At 39.6% G+C, this 18,876-nt stretch overlaps 1 protein-coding gene across 5 annotated transcripts in view; it reads left to right on the plus strand.

Moving 5' to 3' along the window:
* Positions 1 to 18,876, plus strand: part of MTHFD1L (methylenetetrahydrofolate dehydrogenase (NADP+ dependent) 1 like) — a 145,270-nt gene that overhangs the window by 66,293 nt on the left and 60,101 nt on the right. For all 5 annotated transcript variants that reach the window (XM_072926936.1, XM_072926937.1, XM_032747316.3 and 2 more), the window contains 4 exons: positions 13,579 to 13,718; positions 15,410 to 15,451; positions 16,494 to 16,594; positions 17,030 to 17,207. In XM_072926936.1, the coding sequence (XP_072783037.1) occupies positions 13,579 to 13,718; positions 15,410 to 15,451; positions 16,494 to 16,594; positions 17,030 to 17,207 (461 nt within the window). The remainder of the gene's footprint in view (positions 1 to 13,578; positions 13,719 to 15,409; positions 15,452 to 16,493; positions 16,595 to 17,029; positions 17,208 to 18,876) is intronic.

Raw genomic sequence — 18,876 nt, forward strand, 5'->3', positions numbered from 1 at the left:
CATAGGTTTTGATACTTGGCACAAGGCACCAAAAAAAAAAAGGAACTTATTTAAGATGTTGATACAAGCGTTGTGTGTTTGTATTTTTCTTCATCTTCCAGGATTTTGAAAACTCTGATTCACACTTTATTAAGAGAAATGCATTCAGCTCTTGTGTATTTTGCGTTTTTAATTCCAATTTCAATATATTACAGTAACCTCACATCATCAGCGCCTGTGTTTTAATTTGTGGCACTGAAGACCCTTGTCATTTGTTTACATTTCTTTTGCACGTTCTGACACTTGTTCCCTAGCATAGCAGCTCACGCTGTCTTTTCCTCTCTTTTAGAGCTTATGTAATTAATAGTGACATTATCTTCTACTCTAGAAGTTAACTCTGCAGGATAGCAAAGCTGTTTATTGGATTGCCTTTCCTCCTAGTGACCAGAAGTTACCACTGTTCTCATGCCAGATGTCATGTGAGAGACCGGACATTTTAATTTGTACATTTAGAGAACTTTGAATTAATTAGTGATTTCAGTATGAAGAAAGACATTTTAATGGTTACATGATAGAAAATAATTAAGAGGCAGCATGGCCTTATCACAGTTATTTTCAGTGGGGTTTTTATTGTTTCTGGGGGGGGGGGGTAGATGCTGTTCTGTGCCTCACTGGAAAAGGAATTAAATGGTTTTCTCACAGACTAGGAACTGTGAAGGGGCACATGTGTGTTGGCTGTGTGCTGAATGAAGTGTCACACTACCACTGAGCTGGCTGGGTCACAAACAGAGAACTGGATGTGTGTAGCTTATTTGAGAAATCCATGTTTTCTTCCCTTCATATGGGTTTTCAGAGTAGAATGGAGATGCAGTGAGAGTGTTTGGGATGGGATTGTATGCCTGGGAGATGTGCTGCAATGATGATGGGGAGACAGGAAGGGCTGTGTGAGTTTTCCTTCTGGCTGGCTGGTAATGAGAGCTGGCTGGCTGGCTCCTGAGGAGCTGGTGCCATGAGGAAATCTGTCCTGTCTCCTCTTTCTGGTCCAGTGAAAGACAAGGAGACAAAGCTGCCAAGTCCATCACTTGCCACCAGCAGCACAGGGTCTCTGATGGAGACCTCCTGCTCTGTCACATGGCTGTGGCACTGCAGTGCCTGACAGGAGCCATATATCTTATTCCCAGCTCCATCCTTGACTGGCTTTCTGGCCTTAAGCAAGTAATTTCAGCCTCTATGCCTGCACATATAGTCCCATTCTTCCTGATGTGTTCTTTCAGTTTATGAACTTTCTTGGGGGCAAAAACTGTCTCACCATAGCAAGCAGGGAGATGACAAGCACTGCTGTAACAGGAACTTTAAAGTAACAGGGCTTTTGTAGAGCCACAGCAGCTGGCAGTATTTAAACATGCATCAGGAATTTACTTACAAGCTGACATGGTATTTTAATGTCCTGTATGCTGACCTCTTCTGCAACATATTAGAGATTAACACAACTCTTTCCTCTGGCAGTGATATTCATAAACTAAATGGAGTGTACAACTGTTAAGGGCTATCCATTATTCTCAGTCTCAGGATAGTTACCCAGATGTAAAAATAGATAGGAAGGATCTGTCATTCATTCAGAAACTAGAGGCACTGCCCAGTTCCTGATAAATAAAATACCGTTCTAATGAGTAGAAACTGATGATACTGCAACTTCTGTTCATTTTCCCTTCCCTTCCCAAGTTAGCTATCTTACCTAGTTTTAAAATTCCCAACACAGAAGAAGCAGTTCCTTTTGTTCTCTTGTTGCCAACTGGTTGTACTGTTTTTATTTATAAGAAGAAAAGAACCAGGGGTTAAAAAAATTGCAAACAGTAAAACATCATGTATGCTAGGAAGTTCTCTTAATTCATCACTTGGCAAAGGAAAAAAAAGCAGGCTCCCCAGCTAACAGCGTTACTTTTGCTTAGGGTTATTTGGCAGAAAATCCATCATCCTCTCTCCATTTGTGACTATTTCATATTGACTTACACCCTTTAGCAAGGGTCAGCAGGGCAGAGTATGCATAAAGAGTTCAATTCCCATTTCAAAGGCTGAATTTTAATTTTAGTGGATGGTTTATTTTTAATGTCAGTTGAAAATGTTAGCTCTTTATTAGATTTTTGTTTGTTTGGTTTACTGACCTTTTGATCCTGAATCCTAATGTTCTTTTTATGCACAATTTGTGTAAGAATTACGTTTCTTCAGATATTTACATCATGTTGGAGAAACCAGTATTTGCTTTTTGTTTTCTGACTCTTTCTGAATCTGTAGGCTGAAGTGCTTTGTTTTCTGAAAGCTTTTATCATTAAAATTGTTAGTAATGTACGCGTACTAAGGATGCAATGTTTGTTTGGATTATTTACTTTATAAGTTTACTTTTGCAATGGCTGACTGAATTTGTCAAGGCTCCAGGGAAGTCAATACAAATGTGGAATGTGAAAAGGCCATAAATATATGTATTTCCATTTTTGATTACGGTAATTATAGTAGGCAAATTTTAATGACACCTAGTACAAATTTACATTTTGCAGAGTTGATTTTCTGTTTTCCACTGGTATTCCATAAGCTCAGGCACACTGAAAGTTCTGTTAACAGGAGTTTCAAAAACTATTGTTTAAAGCTACATTTTCTTATTCAGGATCAGAACTCTGATACGTTTTCTTTTCATCCTGTGCTGCCCTCTTTACGAGCCAAATTAAAATAATGTGATTTGGGGAAAAGGTTATGTCTTTAGATGTTCCTGGAAGAAAAGTGCAGATGCTAAGGCTTCCAAATATTTTTATTTACAGATGTTTTGTTTTTTCCTCACAAATTAAGTACTCCATGGTAATACAATATAAAAGAAAAACACTGTGATTTCTCTGAAAATATGCTAACTTTAAATTGTTGTTTTGTTGGGTTTTTTTAGTTTTCAGGCAGCAAACTATATGTATTGTTGTACGCTGGGTATTTTACAGAAAATAATTACAGAAAAAATAGTTATTTCTCTTTGGAAACAGAAAGTATGTTTGTTTACATGTCTGATCTTATCATCTAATTGGATTAGCTTTAAAGAAAAGTTCAAGAATTCATGTCTAGGGATGTAAATTTCTTTCTAAACCATTTTTAAACATGTTAATGAGATTGCAAATAATGCTAGGTTATGTATGGACAGTATGATTTGTTAATGGGAAGAGTGGTGTTCTGGCAAATAGCCAAAATGCTTTAGAAGGTCGGCTGCTGACAATATTTGAAAGTGTTCAAACGCTACTCTCTGGTTCTATAAAGTAATACATTAAAAGAAAAGATTAATATCCAAAATGGTATCTTAGGGTCAGTTTAATGCCCTGACCTTGTAATTTAATTTTTGCAGTTTTATAAAGCTGCTGTTAAATTAATTTGATTTGATTGAGAAAGCAGGTTAGGTTACTACAATAAGAGAAAATGTAGGTTACAGCCTTTTTTTAAATTTTGGGTGGCCTACTTGTCTTTTACATGGTGGGCCTATTTTTTGGCCCTTTTATTGTTGGCCTTCTATGCTGACAGCTTTATTTAACCTGACAGGCTCAAGCTCTTCAAATTTGCTACCTGCAGGAATAAGGCACATGCTTCTAAAATGTTTTCAGCTTGTCACTGGCTGCAAGCCCTGAGTGGGAATGAAGCTTCAGGGACAAGCAGATGCTTTGCATGCATGAGGACACACGGTATCTTTGTGCTGCCTCCATCTACGGCATCTCAAACAGAGCTCCCAAGAGACTGAATAACAGCTTCATAAATCAAGGGTTGCAGGTTCAGCCTGTCCAGAAGCCGATTAGGAATTCAGTGTACGTTTTGGGGCTCTTCACTGTGCAAGGAGCAAGAAAGCACAAAAATGTGGGGGAGGGCTAAAGGATGATAGAGTAGCTAAGATGAGAAGATGACGGGCAATTATGAAGAGGAATTGAAAAAAAAAAAATTATAATCTGTAGTAAGGAAGGACAACTAATAATGTAGAAATATTTCAGAAATGGTAATGGGTAGTTTTCAATGGCAATTCTGTTGCCCTGATAACATGAATTGTAGTTAAGTGGATAAATTCACCAAAGACATTAAAGGATTGATTTAGCTATGAGCAGATGCAAGGATTTGTCATGTAAACAAGCAGAATTATGGTTTGGTTTGATTTTGGTTTTGACTACATTTTTAATTCCTACATTCCATGTAGGAAGATGGGATTTGTTGGTGTGTGATGTTAGTGCCTTCTCCCTCCTCAGTTTGTAATTTTTTCTGTATGATAAATTACACATGACATCATTTCATTTAACAGACACAATTATTTCCCAGAGCAGTTTTAACCAGTTGAGGTTTTTTTTCTCCTTATCCAAAAATTAGAGGGAAAACAGCAAATACATATAAATAAGTTTGTTGCAGATCATCAATCTTACACTTTGAATAGAGGTTCAAATACCAGTTTTGTATATATTATTTTTTAAATGCAGGTGATTGCAACCAAACTAACACCTACCTGCAAAGGGTATTGGAGAGATTCCACGAAAAGTTTCCATGATTTCCAGAGTTGCTTCTGCTGCATTTCTCTATGTATGAGGCTATTGCATGAAGTCTGTGCAGCACAGTGGGCTTTACTTGCCTGCTTCTTTTACCCTCCTCTGCTCTTCTGTGGCTTATGCTGCATGTTCTCACTACTAGGAATTATTTCCTGTCTCCTGAAATACTACTAACAGTACCTGGTGTTCTCTCTCTCTGTGGAACATCTTTTTGTTTATTGATATCTTAAATTTTGTATGTGTTTAATACACACAAATTACACTCTTTGTAGAATAATTTCCACTCTCACAGAATTCTCCAGTAAAGCTCTTGGGGCAGTCTTGCAGTGTAATTTAGAGTCTTTGCATCGGATGTTTCACAGGGCCATTTTTACATCAAGACAAACTGCTCATGCAGGGGGATAATACTCTTATTCCTGGGGATACATAACAGGAGGTGCTCTTTCCCATGAATTTCTAAAAGATGTAGCTGTGCTGCCAATAATGTTGTTGGTGTCCTCTCCCGGGCCAGTCATGCAAGGAAGGCATTCTGTCTCCTAGCAAAGACGTAAGTGGGATGACATAAATCCAGAACCTGTTTGTCCTTCCAGGAGAGGGATGCACTACATGGGTACGCAGAAAAGACAGTGCCTAAGTCATGGGCAAAATCATTATCACAATATGCAGGTGCTGCCCGGATTATAGGAGGGCAGAGTGGAGAATGCGTCTCCAGGTGTGTGCCTCGGTGCGGAGCGGGGGAGTTCTGCCGGGTCGGGCTCACACGGCGGTGATGGATGGCTCCGTGCCGGCCGTGCCTCGGGCGGGCACGCAAGTGGCTGGGGCATTGATCATCGTGATTCGGCGGCCCTTTGTTGTGTGGCACTCGCCGCAGCCCCGGCCGCCACCACTCTGCTGCTGTCCATGCACAAATGCTTTTGTCTGTGAGGAGAGCGAGGAGCGGCGCGGGCGCTGGCAGGGATATTTCCTGGCTCCCCCCTCTCCCAGCCATGCCCAATGTCTGAAGGCAAGCGAGGGCACCTGTTATGTGTAGTAGATATAATTCGCGCCATTTCTAATGTGATATATGTGATATTGAATATTTGTTAGAGTATACATGTTTGTATTAGGATTCCCCCCCCACCCTCACAGGCGCAGGTGAGACCGGGTGTAGATTGGAAACTGATTTACAAGTAAGAAGGTACGGCTCGCCAGGAGATGGGCCATGTCTGGAGAGATACAGAAACCCCAGGTGCTGATCATTGGCGTGAAGGACCCGAGATGGAGATCATGGAAATCCTCAGGCAGATACATGTGAATACAGCGTTCCCGAATTCCCGTAAATTTCATTGAGGGATTCAACAAACTCCAGACACTGATTTGTTCTCCCTCATCACCAAAAAAGAAAATCTTATTAACATATGGACTCTGAATAGAAGAAAGGACTGATTGCTGAAATCTTGGCTTCAGGCGGAATTTTCCCTATCAAAACCGCTTGTGCCAGGATGGAAGTGTGTGGGCATGGAGGAAAACCTCTGCTGAGGCTGACTCCCTGTTGCACACCCAGGGCCGACCCTGGGCTCGGCTCTGTTCTTTCCTTGTGGCTGGCTAGATAGAATTCGATTGCAAAATAAATATTTTATTTTTCATATTAATTTGGCTGGACAAATTTTCATTTATAACAGCACCCACAGCCCAGCATGTGGTGGGAGGTGCTGCTTAAATGGGTTTTGTCTCGGAGCTGTGATAGGTTCTGATGGTAGCTTGTCTGGCTCCAAAAATTCTGTGTTCCTCATCGCTACCTGTAGCATCACCCATTGCCCGATTGTGTTTCTGCTGCCCAGAAAAAAGGTCTTCCAGGGCATATGCTGAAATGGTGGTTTGTCTCAAGAAGAGGGTTCTTTGCATCCCTTCTTTCCTTTTTCACAGAACAGTACAGTATTGGTGCTAAAGCATGTTTTGCTTCATGACCATTTGATGAAATGCTTAAAACTTTTCCAGGGAAGAAATTTTCAGGCTCTCTGCCTGCCTCTTGAAGTTAGTGTTTTCCAGATGCTTGTAACATGAATTCTCAAAGCACGCTCAAAGTCCATTTAAAGTGGCTTTTTTAAGGGGAGTGTAGAAGGACCCAAAACTTGAGAGCTCAACAGAAAGCAGTTTCACTCTGATGAAAGTTATATTCGTGTCAGGAGCTTCAGCCAACTGGATCTTTTAAAACCAGAAGTAAATGAAAGTCTGGTAGTGAGATATGCATTGAGTAACATGGTTTAAGTGTGATGAAATTTAGTTTAAGCCCTTAGGGAAATACGGTGGGTACCATAAGTTAATGTACTCCTTGCAGAATTGTAAAAGAATGGCCTTAAATAAAGAGCCATCAGTGCTGCTGTTAATTATTCCTTCCATGCAACTCCAAATAAAGAGGTGGTGAGGTTTTAATTTTGTAATTACCAGAAGACTAATAATTCTTTTGCCAAAGACCATGGTGATCTTTAAAGTATGTAATGTAATTGCCTTATTTCTGTGCCATTAATTGTGCTCCAAATGTGGTCATCTGTCTTATGAGCAAATGTTACTCTGTTACCTCAAAGAAAATGTGCTATGAATGGTGAAAGGAGGCAACCTAAAATTCACAGTTCTTTTGTTTGAATTTTTCGGGTTAATGTTGTAACAAAAGCAGGGACTGTGTATGTTTGGTTAGTATATTCAGCTATGCATTGCAGTTCATATCAGGGCGCAACACTTGACCTAAGAGTCACAGATCTTTACATGAGTATAGGACACAGAAATTAAAAGAGAGAGTGACTGTAAAATCCAGCAGGCTGAGCAGAGCCATTCAAATAAACATATAGCCCGTGAATCCGCTTAGTTTCTATTAGAATGAATAATTTGTGACTTGTAAGATATCTTTTGTTTTTAATCTCTAGTAATAAATTTAAATAATGAGCTCATTACTATAGTGAGCTGCAAGAAAATGTCAAATTTTACATTCAAAGTATTGGAATATGGTTTGACAGGATGGCTAGGGAAGAATTAAGTTTTCCACTGCTGAAGTGTATCTTCCTTCCTTCCCTTGCTTCTGCTGCTTGTTTGAACACGTTCAGATACTTGTCTGGTCTTACTTCAACTAATTCAAATATAGCCCAATGGAAAAGCTGACAATTTTTTTGCACTGTGTTTTTGTATGGTTTTGATTTCTGTTTAGCAAATTGCAACAGTTTACCTTCAAATTAAATGGATGCCAAAAAGGTCTGGGCAGCAGGGACAGAGCAGGAGAGAAAGGTAGAAGACTTAATAATGAACAAGAATTACCCTTTCAGCAAGTCAGAGTGCTCATTTGGTTCAGCCATGGTGTAAAACCATGCCCTAAATTGGTGGTTTGGAGGCAGGAATCATTGCAGTTGCACTTCCCTATATTTTCAAGATGGGGAAGCAAGCAGAGCTGCGGAGATGTGCAGAGCATGTTTTCTGTCACACAGTGCTACTCCTGCCAGCTCCTGGAGTTTTCAGTTTGATTCCCACACTGAATTTAAAATTCAGCGTCTGCAACATACATACATAAACAGGCCTTTAACACCCATAAAAAGGAATTGTATCCTTAATTGTCAGAGGATTGCAATTGAAAGAGTTTCTTCACCTGTCTGGCTTGGAGTAAATAAAATGAACATTCTGTGCTTCTTTTTTGTCTATGGTCTGGGAATGATCTGTATGAGTCATTGTGCATATTCTTTTGTTTAATGTATGGGATGCTCTTGGAAAGTTAGCAGCAATCTATATTAAAAGTGAGTAACTGTGAGAGGTTATGAGGTAACCTTTAGTTTCTCATTTAAATCTACTCTGCATTTCAATGGTAAAATTAGTTTCTTATGGAAAAATAAATGTTTCTGAGGAAAAGATTGAAATAGCTTGTTATGGAGTCCCAAGGGAACCAGCACTTAAATTAAGTGTATTCCTGGGAGCCAAGTTTCCTATGCAGCCCTTGCTGCCTGCAAGCAGTGACTGTTAACCGAGGCCTGAGACTCAGCCAAAGGAGATAAGTCTCCTTTGAAGGAAGGCAGAATGGATTGCCATATCTGCTGGTTCAGTAAAAACCATGGATTGGGTGTCAACCATCAGAAACCTTCAGTGCCCTGAAGTCAGCAGGGCAAATACCATCCTGGCCTCTTTCTTTAGCAAAAGATGGAAAGTACAGATTACATCCAATTAGCTTATGGTCTGTTAAACTTAGGGGCAAATACTTTTCCCATTACATGTCTTCTAGACTTCACAACAACTACATAAAATTTTGATAACCAGTGCAAAGTATTTTCTTCATGGCATGGAAAATGTTCAGACTTAACATATTCATGTGTAGTTTTCTGCTGGACTTTTTGTTCAGCAGTGGTAGCAGTGAGTTCCTGTGTTCCATGACATCTGAGAATGCGTGGAAAGAAAAATGAACAGGAAAACTCCCTCTTTTGGGGGGATGGGGAGGGGGAGAAAAAATTATTTGTTACATTCCAAAATCAGTCATAATAATGGAAGTTCACATCAAATAATTGCCAGAGTCAGAATGGAGAAACATCTGGTTATTCATCCCTAGCTATACTAACAAAAATATGATATCCTGTTAGAGAAATCACTGATCGTCCTGGTTTATTTTGGCGATAGAGCACCTTGGTATTTTTCACTTAAAAAAGAACATATCAGTACTTTATAGCTAGCATATCTCCAGTTCCAGGTTCACAGTTCATGTGCTTCTGTGACTTTGAGCTCTTCCTTTCCTGAGTTTACCAGCAGACAGCTGCCCTAGGACAGTTATGTTTACATGTGGGGAGTAAATGGCAACTTGCAGATCAGAGTTTCCATTTCCTTTTACATTGTTCAGGAATCCAGGCTCACAATTTGTCCTCAAGTTTCGCCTCATGTGTGTGCATCTGACTTGGCCCTTTATAGTACAACTGCTTTATTTTGACATTGATTTGTTGATACAAAGGGCTGACTAGGGAAAAGATACTTTCATTAGAAATTACCCTCAGTACACATCAAGTTCAATTGTGGGTGAAATAGCTTTTTGAAAAATATTCTAAACATCACTTTCTGTACGGCTTTTAAGCACTATATCAATGTAAGAGTAATGTGGAACCACTTTATGCAGCTTTAGCAAGATAGATGTATTTTTAGATGGAGAAAAATTAGATTTTGTATTAAGAATGATGGTGAAATCTGATTAGATGCTTAACACAGGACACTGTCTATTTAAGCTATTGTCACATGTAGGTGATTCCCAGATGTCCTTGATAAGGCAGTAATTACATGAAGGAGGTTATGATAATTATAAACAAGAAACAAAACCATGAGAGTGATTTGTTCATTTGCCTTAACCTTGAAGTAGAATTAAAGGCTCCAGTGAAGAGAATTTGTTCTGACTTTGCACCACCTGACAGACTTCTCTCTATTGCCTAATTTCACCCCTATGGGCTTCTCCTTCCTCATTTTCCCCTTACCTAATTTTGATATTTAGGGTTCTTGCTCTAAAAGAAAACTATGGTTTATTGATGATTTTGGTAGCAGGAGTGGGTGAAGTAGGTGTCACATAAATCATCTCAAAAAAGACCTGTAGCAATTGTGTGTTGTGTTTTGCCTACTGGCTTTTTGACCCGAGACCCACAGTTACCCAGATGTGTTAGAATGAGCTGCTTTTGGTCACACTCATGTGGCTATTTTATGACAACGAGTTATTTGACCTTATTTGACCATTTTGATGCAGTTTATTTCTGATATATATGTAAATTAATTGCTAGGTTTGACCTATAGCCCACTCTTATCAGTAATGCAATGGTAGTGGACTGTTGATACACAAAATTTTAATTTTTAATCCTCATTCCAATGTTCTTTATGATGCTTAGGCTCTAAAACTGAAGTACAAAATCAAACAACAGGTTTGCACTTTCGGTTTTGTACTTTATATGACCACACAGAGTGAGCTGTACTGGCTGAAAATTGCATACAGAAGATAATATTTTAGCCCTTGTCCAACTCATCATTGAGTCTTGTCAGTGCAAGGAGGGGATTCAGAAGGCAAAACAAGGCCTGGGACTGTAATAACACTGATCTAGTGTATGTTTGCCATGGAGTTGTGTTCTCAGTCTGGAAGTGCGAATACCTGTGTGTTTTCTGTGATTTGCTGAAGGCAAATCATTTACCTCTTTACTTTCATTAAAGTTGCATTGGAACTGTGTTTGTGGCCTGGAAATCAAAGCAAGCAATTAACACCATGCTGGTACCTATTACAAACCCCCTACCTGCTTTCAGGGCAGCAGCCCAGGTAGCCATGGTTCATGGAGCTGGGAAATGGTCGCTTGGGATACACAGGATAAACAGGGGAGGGGAGCTGAAGCTGGGCCAAAATGTATAGGCAGGTAGTAGTGCTTGTGTCATAAACTTTTCTTCAGCTGAAGTACAGCAGACCACAACTATTAAAGTAGTTGTTGCCCAAATTTTATGTGAGTTTACCTGTAATTCTCTTCTATTGACAAACTATTTATGAGAAATTATTATCAAAATAAATGGACGTGTGTAGTACTTTAATTTTCTGTTGTTACGTGTAAAGTGATTAGCTTGCCGCATACTACTTTCAATTTCTGTTGTTATATTTAAAGTGATTAGCTGGTTTATCTCATGATCATTAAATGTAGAGTAGTTTGAAACTTCCCATTCGTAGTCTGTGTTTTTCATTGACGCTTTCATTTGAAAGCAGGAAACAATCTGAAAGTAATTGTATTAAGTGTTTCAGCACAAAGATTTTAAAATATAATAGCTTGGCATGTTATTCTATCTTCTTAATATTCCTTGGAGGAAATAAAATGGAGTTGCAACTTTCATCCAGGCAGCTTTTCTACTACATCCTGTTTCCTTCCGCACACTGGAGAAAGCACTGACGTTTGTCTCCCTTTCCTCCACTTCCAATGAAAAAATCCCAGTCTCTTATGTTGTGGCACTCACTCCAGTGAACTCTAACACACTATTTGGATTTAGGCAAATGTGAGTTTTGCCCTCCTTATCAAAGAGAAGGTTGCAAGGAATAGAGGAATATGCACAGCCCTGGCTGCCTGGACTGCCCGAAGGCTGGCTGTGCAAGCAGTTGCTGTGGAAGGCTGACATCTCTGCTTTTCTCCGACTGAAAGGCAGACTTGCAGTCCCCCCTTTCTCAGAGGGAAACTGATCCCTGAAAAGGCTTGGCATGAAATGGATTAACTCCCTGGAAACTTTGTTTGGAAATGTTAGGAGACTGCTATGTATATGTGCTGGCGATCTCTGTAAGAGACAAATTATTTTCCCACCCTCTAAAGCACTTGGTAGTTTATCTGTTGTTTATATTAAAGATTGATCGTGGCTATATAGTCCTAATTCAGGGTTCCCATTAATCACCCTATGCCACATAAGAGACTGGAGAAGAAGAATGAGGGTTATTGGAAAACAGAAATGTGATCCCTGACTCTGCTTTTAATGTAACTTATCCTGGCATTAGCTTTGCTCCTATGAATTACTGCATTTGTGTAAACATACATATTTTTTTCCCATGTTTGGTGTGTCTGTTTTTCTCAGGGCTATTTAGAAATAGATGATATAGTTATTATAATGATTGAGGAGAACGTTAATCATGACACTTGCCATGTTACTATTTCAAGAGATCCCTGCTCCCCCCAGCAGGCCCACCCCCTTGTTTGCTACTACTGGCTTCCTCTCCCAGCCCCAGCAGCCATTTCCTCCCTCCGAGCAGATCCAGGCAATTGTTTCAGCCTGTGCAAAATGAAGAAGAGGTGGAAAAGGACTGGTGGGGTTAGGACAAATGCTCAAAGGCTGGGACTTCGTAAAGTGCAGTGGCTGCCAACAGTGAGATGCTTTCTGCCCCAGCAACAGAGCACATCTGTATGTCCTCCCCCTTGACCCCGCTGAAAGTTGCCAATCCTGAAATGTCCAATCAGCCCTTTGTGGTCCCTTCCCCTCCTAAGTATGGGAGACAAAACTGCTGGCAAGAGGGAAAGAGAAGGGAATTTACGAGTTTTTACAAGTTCATTTGGGCTATGAGAACACATTACCAGCCCTGCGTGGAGTCAGGTCCAGAAGCTCTGGAGCAAGCTGTTTTCTCGCCCTGACTTGTCTGCCTGAAAGTCCTTTTGCATCTTTGAGAGCTGTGGATTGAACCCACCTCTTTAATGTGTTCTAGTGGGAAATCATTGCATCAGTAAATTTTCAACCAACAGGAGATTTAATCCTTTTTTTAATTATTATTTTCTGTGTGCCCGTCTTTGCATCATAGAAAGAAATTACTTGAATTTTAAAAGAAGCAATCAAAAGAATTTCTATTTGACAAATCAGAACAAATTTGCTCTGAAGAGGCTGGTATCATTTAATACAGATTATCTTCTCTTTATTTGTAGTTCCACTAAACATACTTTACCAGGTGTATCCTAATTCTGCACAGATTTTTCTCTTGTGTCATGTTACATTCATATCTGACTTCTTTGGTGCAAAATCCTGTTATTAAATTAGTTACTTAACAGCATATTCGACACTGAAATATGGCTGTAACCGCTGGTTTGTGTTTATAACTAAACATCCTCTGCACAAAAACAACAGCTCACCAGAAGTTCTTCAAACCTAGAGAATTTAGGTGCACTAATTGTGATGAAAGCACATCTTTAGTGAAATCAAAGGAGGAGGAATAATATAGGAAAGTCTTATATCTGAAAATTTGCAATAATTTTACACATAATTGACAGAAACAGTGGTTTTAGAGGACTAGGTATTTTTTAAAGACTTTGGTTCAAACTCATTTAGATTGCTTGGTTTTCACCCCCTGTAACTACCTTTGATGGCATATTGTACATATAAGAATAAGAGGATTTATTTCTGAGCTGGGAATAGGTTTTTAATCAGACTCAGTAATGTAAATAGACCTCTATTTAAAAGTTCATTCAAAACTGAGTACTGGTGTGTGTTTAAGTACACTATATTCTGAAGTAGAAATATCCTCCAGTGTTTAACCAAAAGCATGTTTAATGTGTGGTTTTGTTTTGTTTTTTTTAATGTTTAACAGTAACTGAAGCTGGCTTTGGTGCTGACATTGGGATGGAGAAATTCTTCAACATCAAATGCAGAGCCTCTGGCTTGGTTCCCAGTGTGGTTGTACTTGTTGCTACAGTGAGGGCTTTGAAGATGCATGGAGGTGGGCCAAATGTAAGTTTTTGCACCTTTCTTGGAAAAATCAAATTGTTGCTAATATTTGAAATAAGTAAAATACCTTGATTTAAGAAATATTTGGGGTAGTCTGTGGGGCAGTATTTAGATAACCCTTCTGAGATACCTCATTGTATAGATGTTATCACTAAAGTTAATGCTATCTCTAAGATTAAGCCACAAATGAAAGATGAGGGGCAAAAGAGCTCTGAAGAAGTACTATATCATGCAGAGGAAGGGAAGGTTGTTGCATTAAAAAAAAAAAAAAAAAAAAAAAGGCTGTAAGAGATAGATATTCTTTTCCCTGCCTTTTGAAATAGCATTTGTAATTGCACTGAAGTCGTCACAGGCTGGGAAATTTGACAGCCGAGGAGGAATGAGAAGAGTTTGAGTTGCAGCATGTGAGTGGAAGTAGAGAACATTGTTAGTGAAGGTTTTGACATTTCTTTCACTCCAGTAATGGGTACCCCTTATGTCCTTTTATTTTGCTCAGATTAATTCCCTCGGGGATGCTGAAGTAACTGATGAAATTTTGCAAGTGTTTTCCTGGTGTACCAAGAGTCACCAGTGTTTCATTTTTTGCTGTCTAAGCCACAAAGAGATTTTACAGATTACTGATTGTAGAAATGCTCCCTGAATGTGCAATCAGATCAGACTGTGCTAGCCAAGCAGACAGACACTTAACTCCTAGGAACACTTTCATCTGCTCAGCAGCATGCTGGAGAGTGATGCTGCCAGGGAAACAGTCACACTGGGGGAAAATACCAGAGCTGTTTCTACAGCCACAAAATTTTAGAAGGCATGGTTTCCCTTACAGCTAATCTTCTCTAAGAGTTAAAGCTGAGCTACCCTTTTTCAGTCTTCCAGGTTAATATAATGATATAATTTTATATCATTTTAGTACACTTCTGATGCATGTTTTCTTTATTTTTAATTATACTTCTCCATCCCTATCAAGACAAGTATATTTTCACATGTGTTATCACTCAATCTAGCAAAAATAGGACTTATATCTTAATAACTGTCTCTATTTCTGTCTCACTTGTGTCCTTAGAAGTTTAAAGGTTTCATTTATTTATATCACTGAGGCATGTAGAGTACCAGATACTTTTACTGGGAGGTTAACTACAAAAAGGACTAATGCTAGAGATAAAATTGAGTAAATCTGGTGCCTAGGATTGACGTTATGTGCTCCTTGGAGACTCAGTACATCACTCAGTGATCATCCCCGTGATGCGTTTTGCATGTATACCTTTGTGCTTTCCAACAAATTGCTTGCATGCAGTTCCTTGCCATGGGCAGTAATTAAAGAACATCAAAGATGATGTTCGTCTATGTTGCTGTCATTTCTTCAGCTGTTGGAAATTGCTGCCTGTTGTCTTTGCACTGCTGGTGTGCTGTAACAACATGTAGAATGCGATCCAGCTGCCTCCCTAGTAGTCTTTTGCAGCTAATTGCTGAGATATTACCTGTGTCTTGCTTCCCAAATACAATAAGAGGTGTTGCTATTGTTTGTGTGCTGGTGCAACTTAGAGTAAAAAACAAGCTGCAGTCAGGCTGTGATGCTGGGTGCACTGGTACGGGTTAAGTGGCAGTACAGAAAGCAAGCAAAATTGCACTTCAGACCCTTTAGGGTTATGACAAGTATTAATTTGTGATGACTTTGCTTGTTTAATATTGCCTGATTCCAGGTAACTGCTGGTGCACCCTTGAAGAAAGAATACACAGAAGAGGTAAGAGGAACTGTTAAAAAACTTTAAAGAGGGTTTTGTTTAAAGGAACAAAATAATATGGTGCACAGAGAATCAGAACTTCTTGCTCTGGCTTAGACAGTGTGTAGCCTCAGTTTGACAGTAGCATGCTCTAAAGCTGACATTCAGTGGACATCTTTAACAGGCGCTGCCAACAACTAAAACCACCTCATCCTCCTTCAGCCCCTTTGTGTTACCCCTCTTAGGTGTATGTGTGTGACTGCATGGTGGATTGTAATAAGCTGAAATAGCTGAAAAATAACTTTTTTTCAATAGTTTTTCCAGAGTTTTTCAGACTGAACAATGTACAGGCATTTATAAAAGCACAAGAGCAATGTGGTGTAGGAGTCAAGGACACTCCCTGAAATTAATGATAGCATAACCTGTTCATTAAAAAAAAAGTTTAATATGTTTATGCTTCACATTTGGGGTGGGATGTCACTCTTCAAAAAAGAGTGAATTCTGCTGGCTTGTTTTCTTTGTCACTTCACTCCAGACAAGTTCTTGTCTTCTGCTTATATGAAGCTAAGGATATCTGCTTTGTTACAGCTAAGACAGGGCCTACAAAGTGTGAGATAAAAGAGTGAATAAGGAAATCCAGTCATGTGCTTGGAATAGTCTATGTATGTGTATATATGAACTCTGCATCTAACACATCTGTATGTCAAACCCCACCCCACTACTGCAGTCTGTTAATAAACTTTGCAAACAGCGTACTAACATCCCTTTCACAATCATGACAAGCAACCAGTCATCAGCTGCACCATCTTCCTGTGTCTCAGAAGAGAGCAATGGGTTCATGTACAAATTTTGGACACTGCTAAGTTACTTAATGGTGTCTGATACTTATTAATTGGAATGAGAATTAATAAGTGCCAGAATACTTTCATCTGGAAGAATTTCACTTGCCTGCAACTGTCATGATCAGCACTGTTTATGTTCACTTAAATTTATGGAAAATTCTTTGGCTGGAGAAGACTTTATGTATTTTACCATTTCCATTATTTCTTATTTAATTGCACAGAACCTCCAGCTGGTAGCTGATGGCTGCTGTAATCTACAGAAGCAGATTCAAATAACTCAACTCTTTGGAGTTCCTGTTGTGGTTGCTCTAAACGTCTTCAAGTAAGTCTGTTCTTTCATTACTCTTGTTCAAATTCCTCACTTTTCTTGGTTTTTAAATTATTCAATTTGGCATGAACAAAGAAACTATGTAAGAGTTTCCTTTTTTCATCATGAATATAAAGATATTTAAGTTCTCAGCTTGTTCTTAAGGTTCTAAAACCAACAAAAAATATATACTATTACGATATACTATTTTACTGATACAATAGTATACTATTACGATACTGATAATACTATGTTAATTAGCTATAACAATTACAAAATTTTCTTGAAATATGTAAATACATGTGCTGCATTTAAATGCATGATGTATTTGGCACAATTTCTATATATACTTGCGTTACCACTGCTGATGGTAAAATCAGGCTAAGTTTGTAAGGTTGTAACAGAGAACTAATTAAACAAAATAATGAGACAGGACTGTTTGATTGGCAGAACTGACTCTCCAGCTGAGGTTGATCTGGTGTGTAAGATTGCAAAGGAGTCTGGAGCATTTGATGCCGTACCCTGCAATCACTGGTCGGTTGGTGGTAAAGGAGCAATAAAATTAGCTCAAGCTGTGGAAAAGGCAGCCAATCAAAAAAACAGTTTCAAATATCTCTACAGCTTGGAGGTAAGATTTCTTTTCTTTCTTTCTTTCTTTTTTTTTTTTTAGTGAATGCATTCTGCATACGAGTTGGATTTAAAACGAGGAGAATATTGAGAATATTGTAACAAAGTTATCTAAAATACTTGGAAAAGAACTTGCCTTGGTTTAAAATTGTAAAAGCTGGAGATAACAAACAATCTGTGGCTTGTTTAATCAGGGAGCAGGATACTCACTTGTAATGATCATTACTTAGTGCATTGAATGATACATCTGATTCTTTCATGTTTAACATAAAAGTATGTGTGCAGATGGAACACTCACCGATTATTTTGAGAGACTTCTTCAAAGATCTCACAGTCACAGTATTCATACTGTCAGTTAGATAAAAGGAGATGTAGTTGCTGTCTCACAGTCACAGGTATTGCACCAAGTTGTGGCTTCCTGAAGCATTCACTGTGTGTTTGAGAAGGATGTGGCAGGTAGCATGTCCATGCTCATCCCACGCATCTGCCCAGCCCAGCCAGGTCAATACAGAGGGGAAGCAGTGCCCTTACCTGCACCCACCTACACAGCCAGCTCTCAGCTGAACACAGAGTGCAGCTGACCCAGTGCTTTTCCTTCTCTTCTGATGATCAGATTGGAGTCTGCCAGTACAATATGGTACACTCAATACATGGGTCACTGCTACTGCTGCTGGCCTCAGGTCCTCAGTCTATTCAGGAGCAGCCCCCAGGGCCTCTGTCCTGCTCCAGCTGATGCCACCAGAGTCCACAAGCAAGCCCCTGAGGTTTGCACTCACTCCAGCTGACGGGCACAGCCCTTTCCTCGCACTCTCTGTCCTCATATGTACAGAGCAGACAGCACACCCACACAAAAGGCAGTCAGAGACCAGATTTAATAAGAATAGAGAGGTCCTCAAGCACATAGCTCAGTTAGTCAGATTACTGGTCAGACACCTTTACACACAGCTGACCCCTTCTTCCCTTATTCTCTCATTTTCTTCCCACACTTGTTCCTTTTCAATCCACCTTGATTGCTTCTTTTCCCATCTTTGCTCCTTCTACTAAACAATTTTTACACATTCCGACTATCCTCTTTGAAAATCCCATCATAAGGCTCACATGGTCCCAAAATTTGCTTTTTCATGCATCCCATAGAGTCCTGTGCTGCTGCATGCAATCACTTCCTTTCATTTGCAAAGTTTTTTGATCAAAGAGTTTCCCTATTGACCCACCTTGGTGCATTTCACACCAAGGACAATGGTCTCGTCTTCCCCTTGGGTTGTCATAGGAAACAGGCTCAGGGTGCTTTAATTTTCACTGGTTAGTTTTGTCCAGTGATTACATTACAGAGTGTTCCTCCACCTATCATTGTTCCTCTGATCCTTGCTGGGGCTTTGGGGCTAATTTGCTTAGCCCTCAGGTAACCTAACAAAGGATGGTGTGGTCCAAGTTTCAGTCCTGTGTCTGCCAGAGTTAGTGACTCTTTTTCCATGCCTTGCAGACTGTTATTGCAGTTGTCTGCAAGGTAACATCACAGCATTGTGAGCTGTCAAGAGGAGCTTGGACCCCTGGGAGCACTGGAGGTGCTGGGGTACCACTGTGCTGGCAGAACATTTGGAGGGACATACTGCCAAGAAGGTTATACAAGGGATTTCTCAGGGCCTTCCTGGCTATCCAAGTGTGGGTGGGTT

The sequence above is a fragment of the Taeniopygia guttata genome, chromosome 3, assembly GCF_048771995.1.
Source record: "Taeniopygia guttata chromosome 3, bTaeGut7.mat, whole genome shotgun sequence".
NCBI lineage: Eukaryota > Metazoa > Chordata > Aves > Passeriformes > Estrildidae > Taeniopygia > Taeniopygia guttata.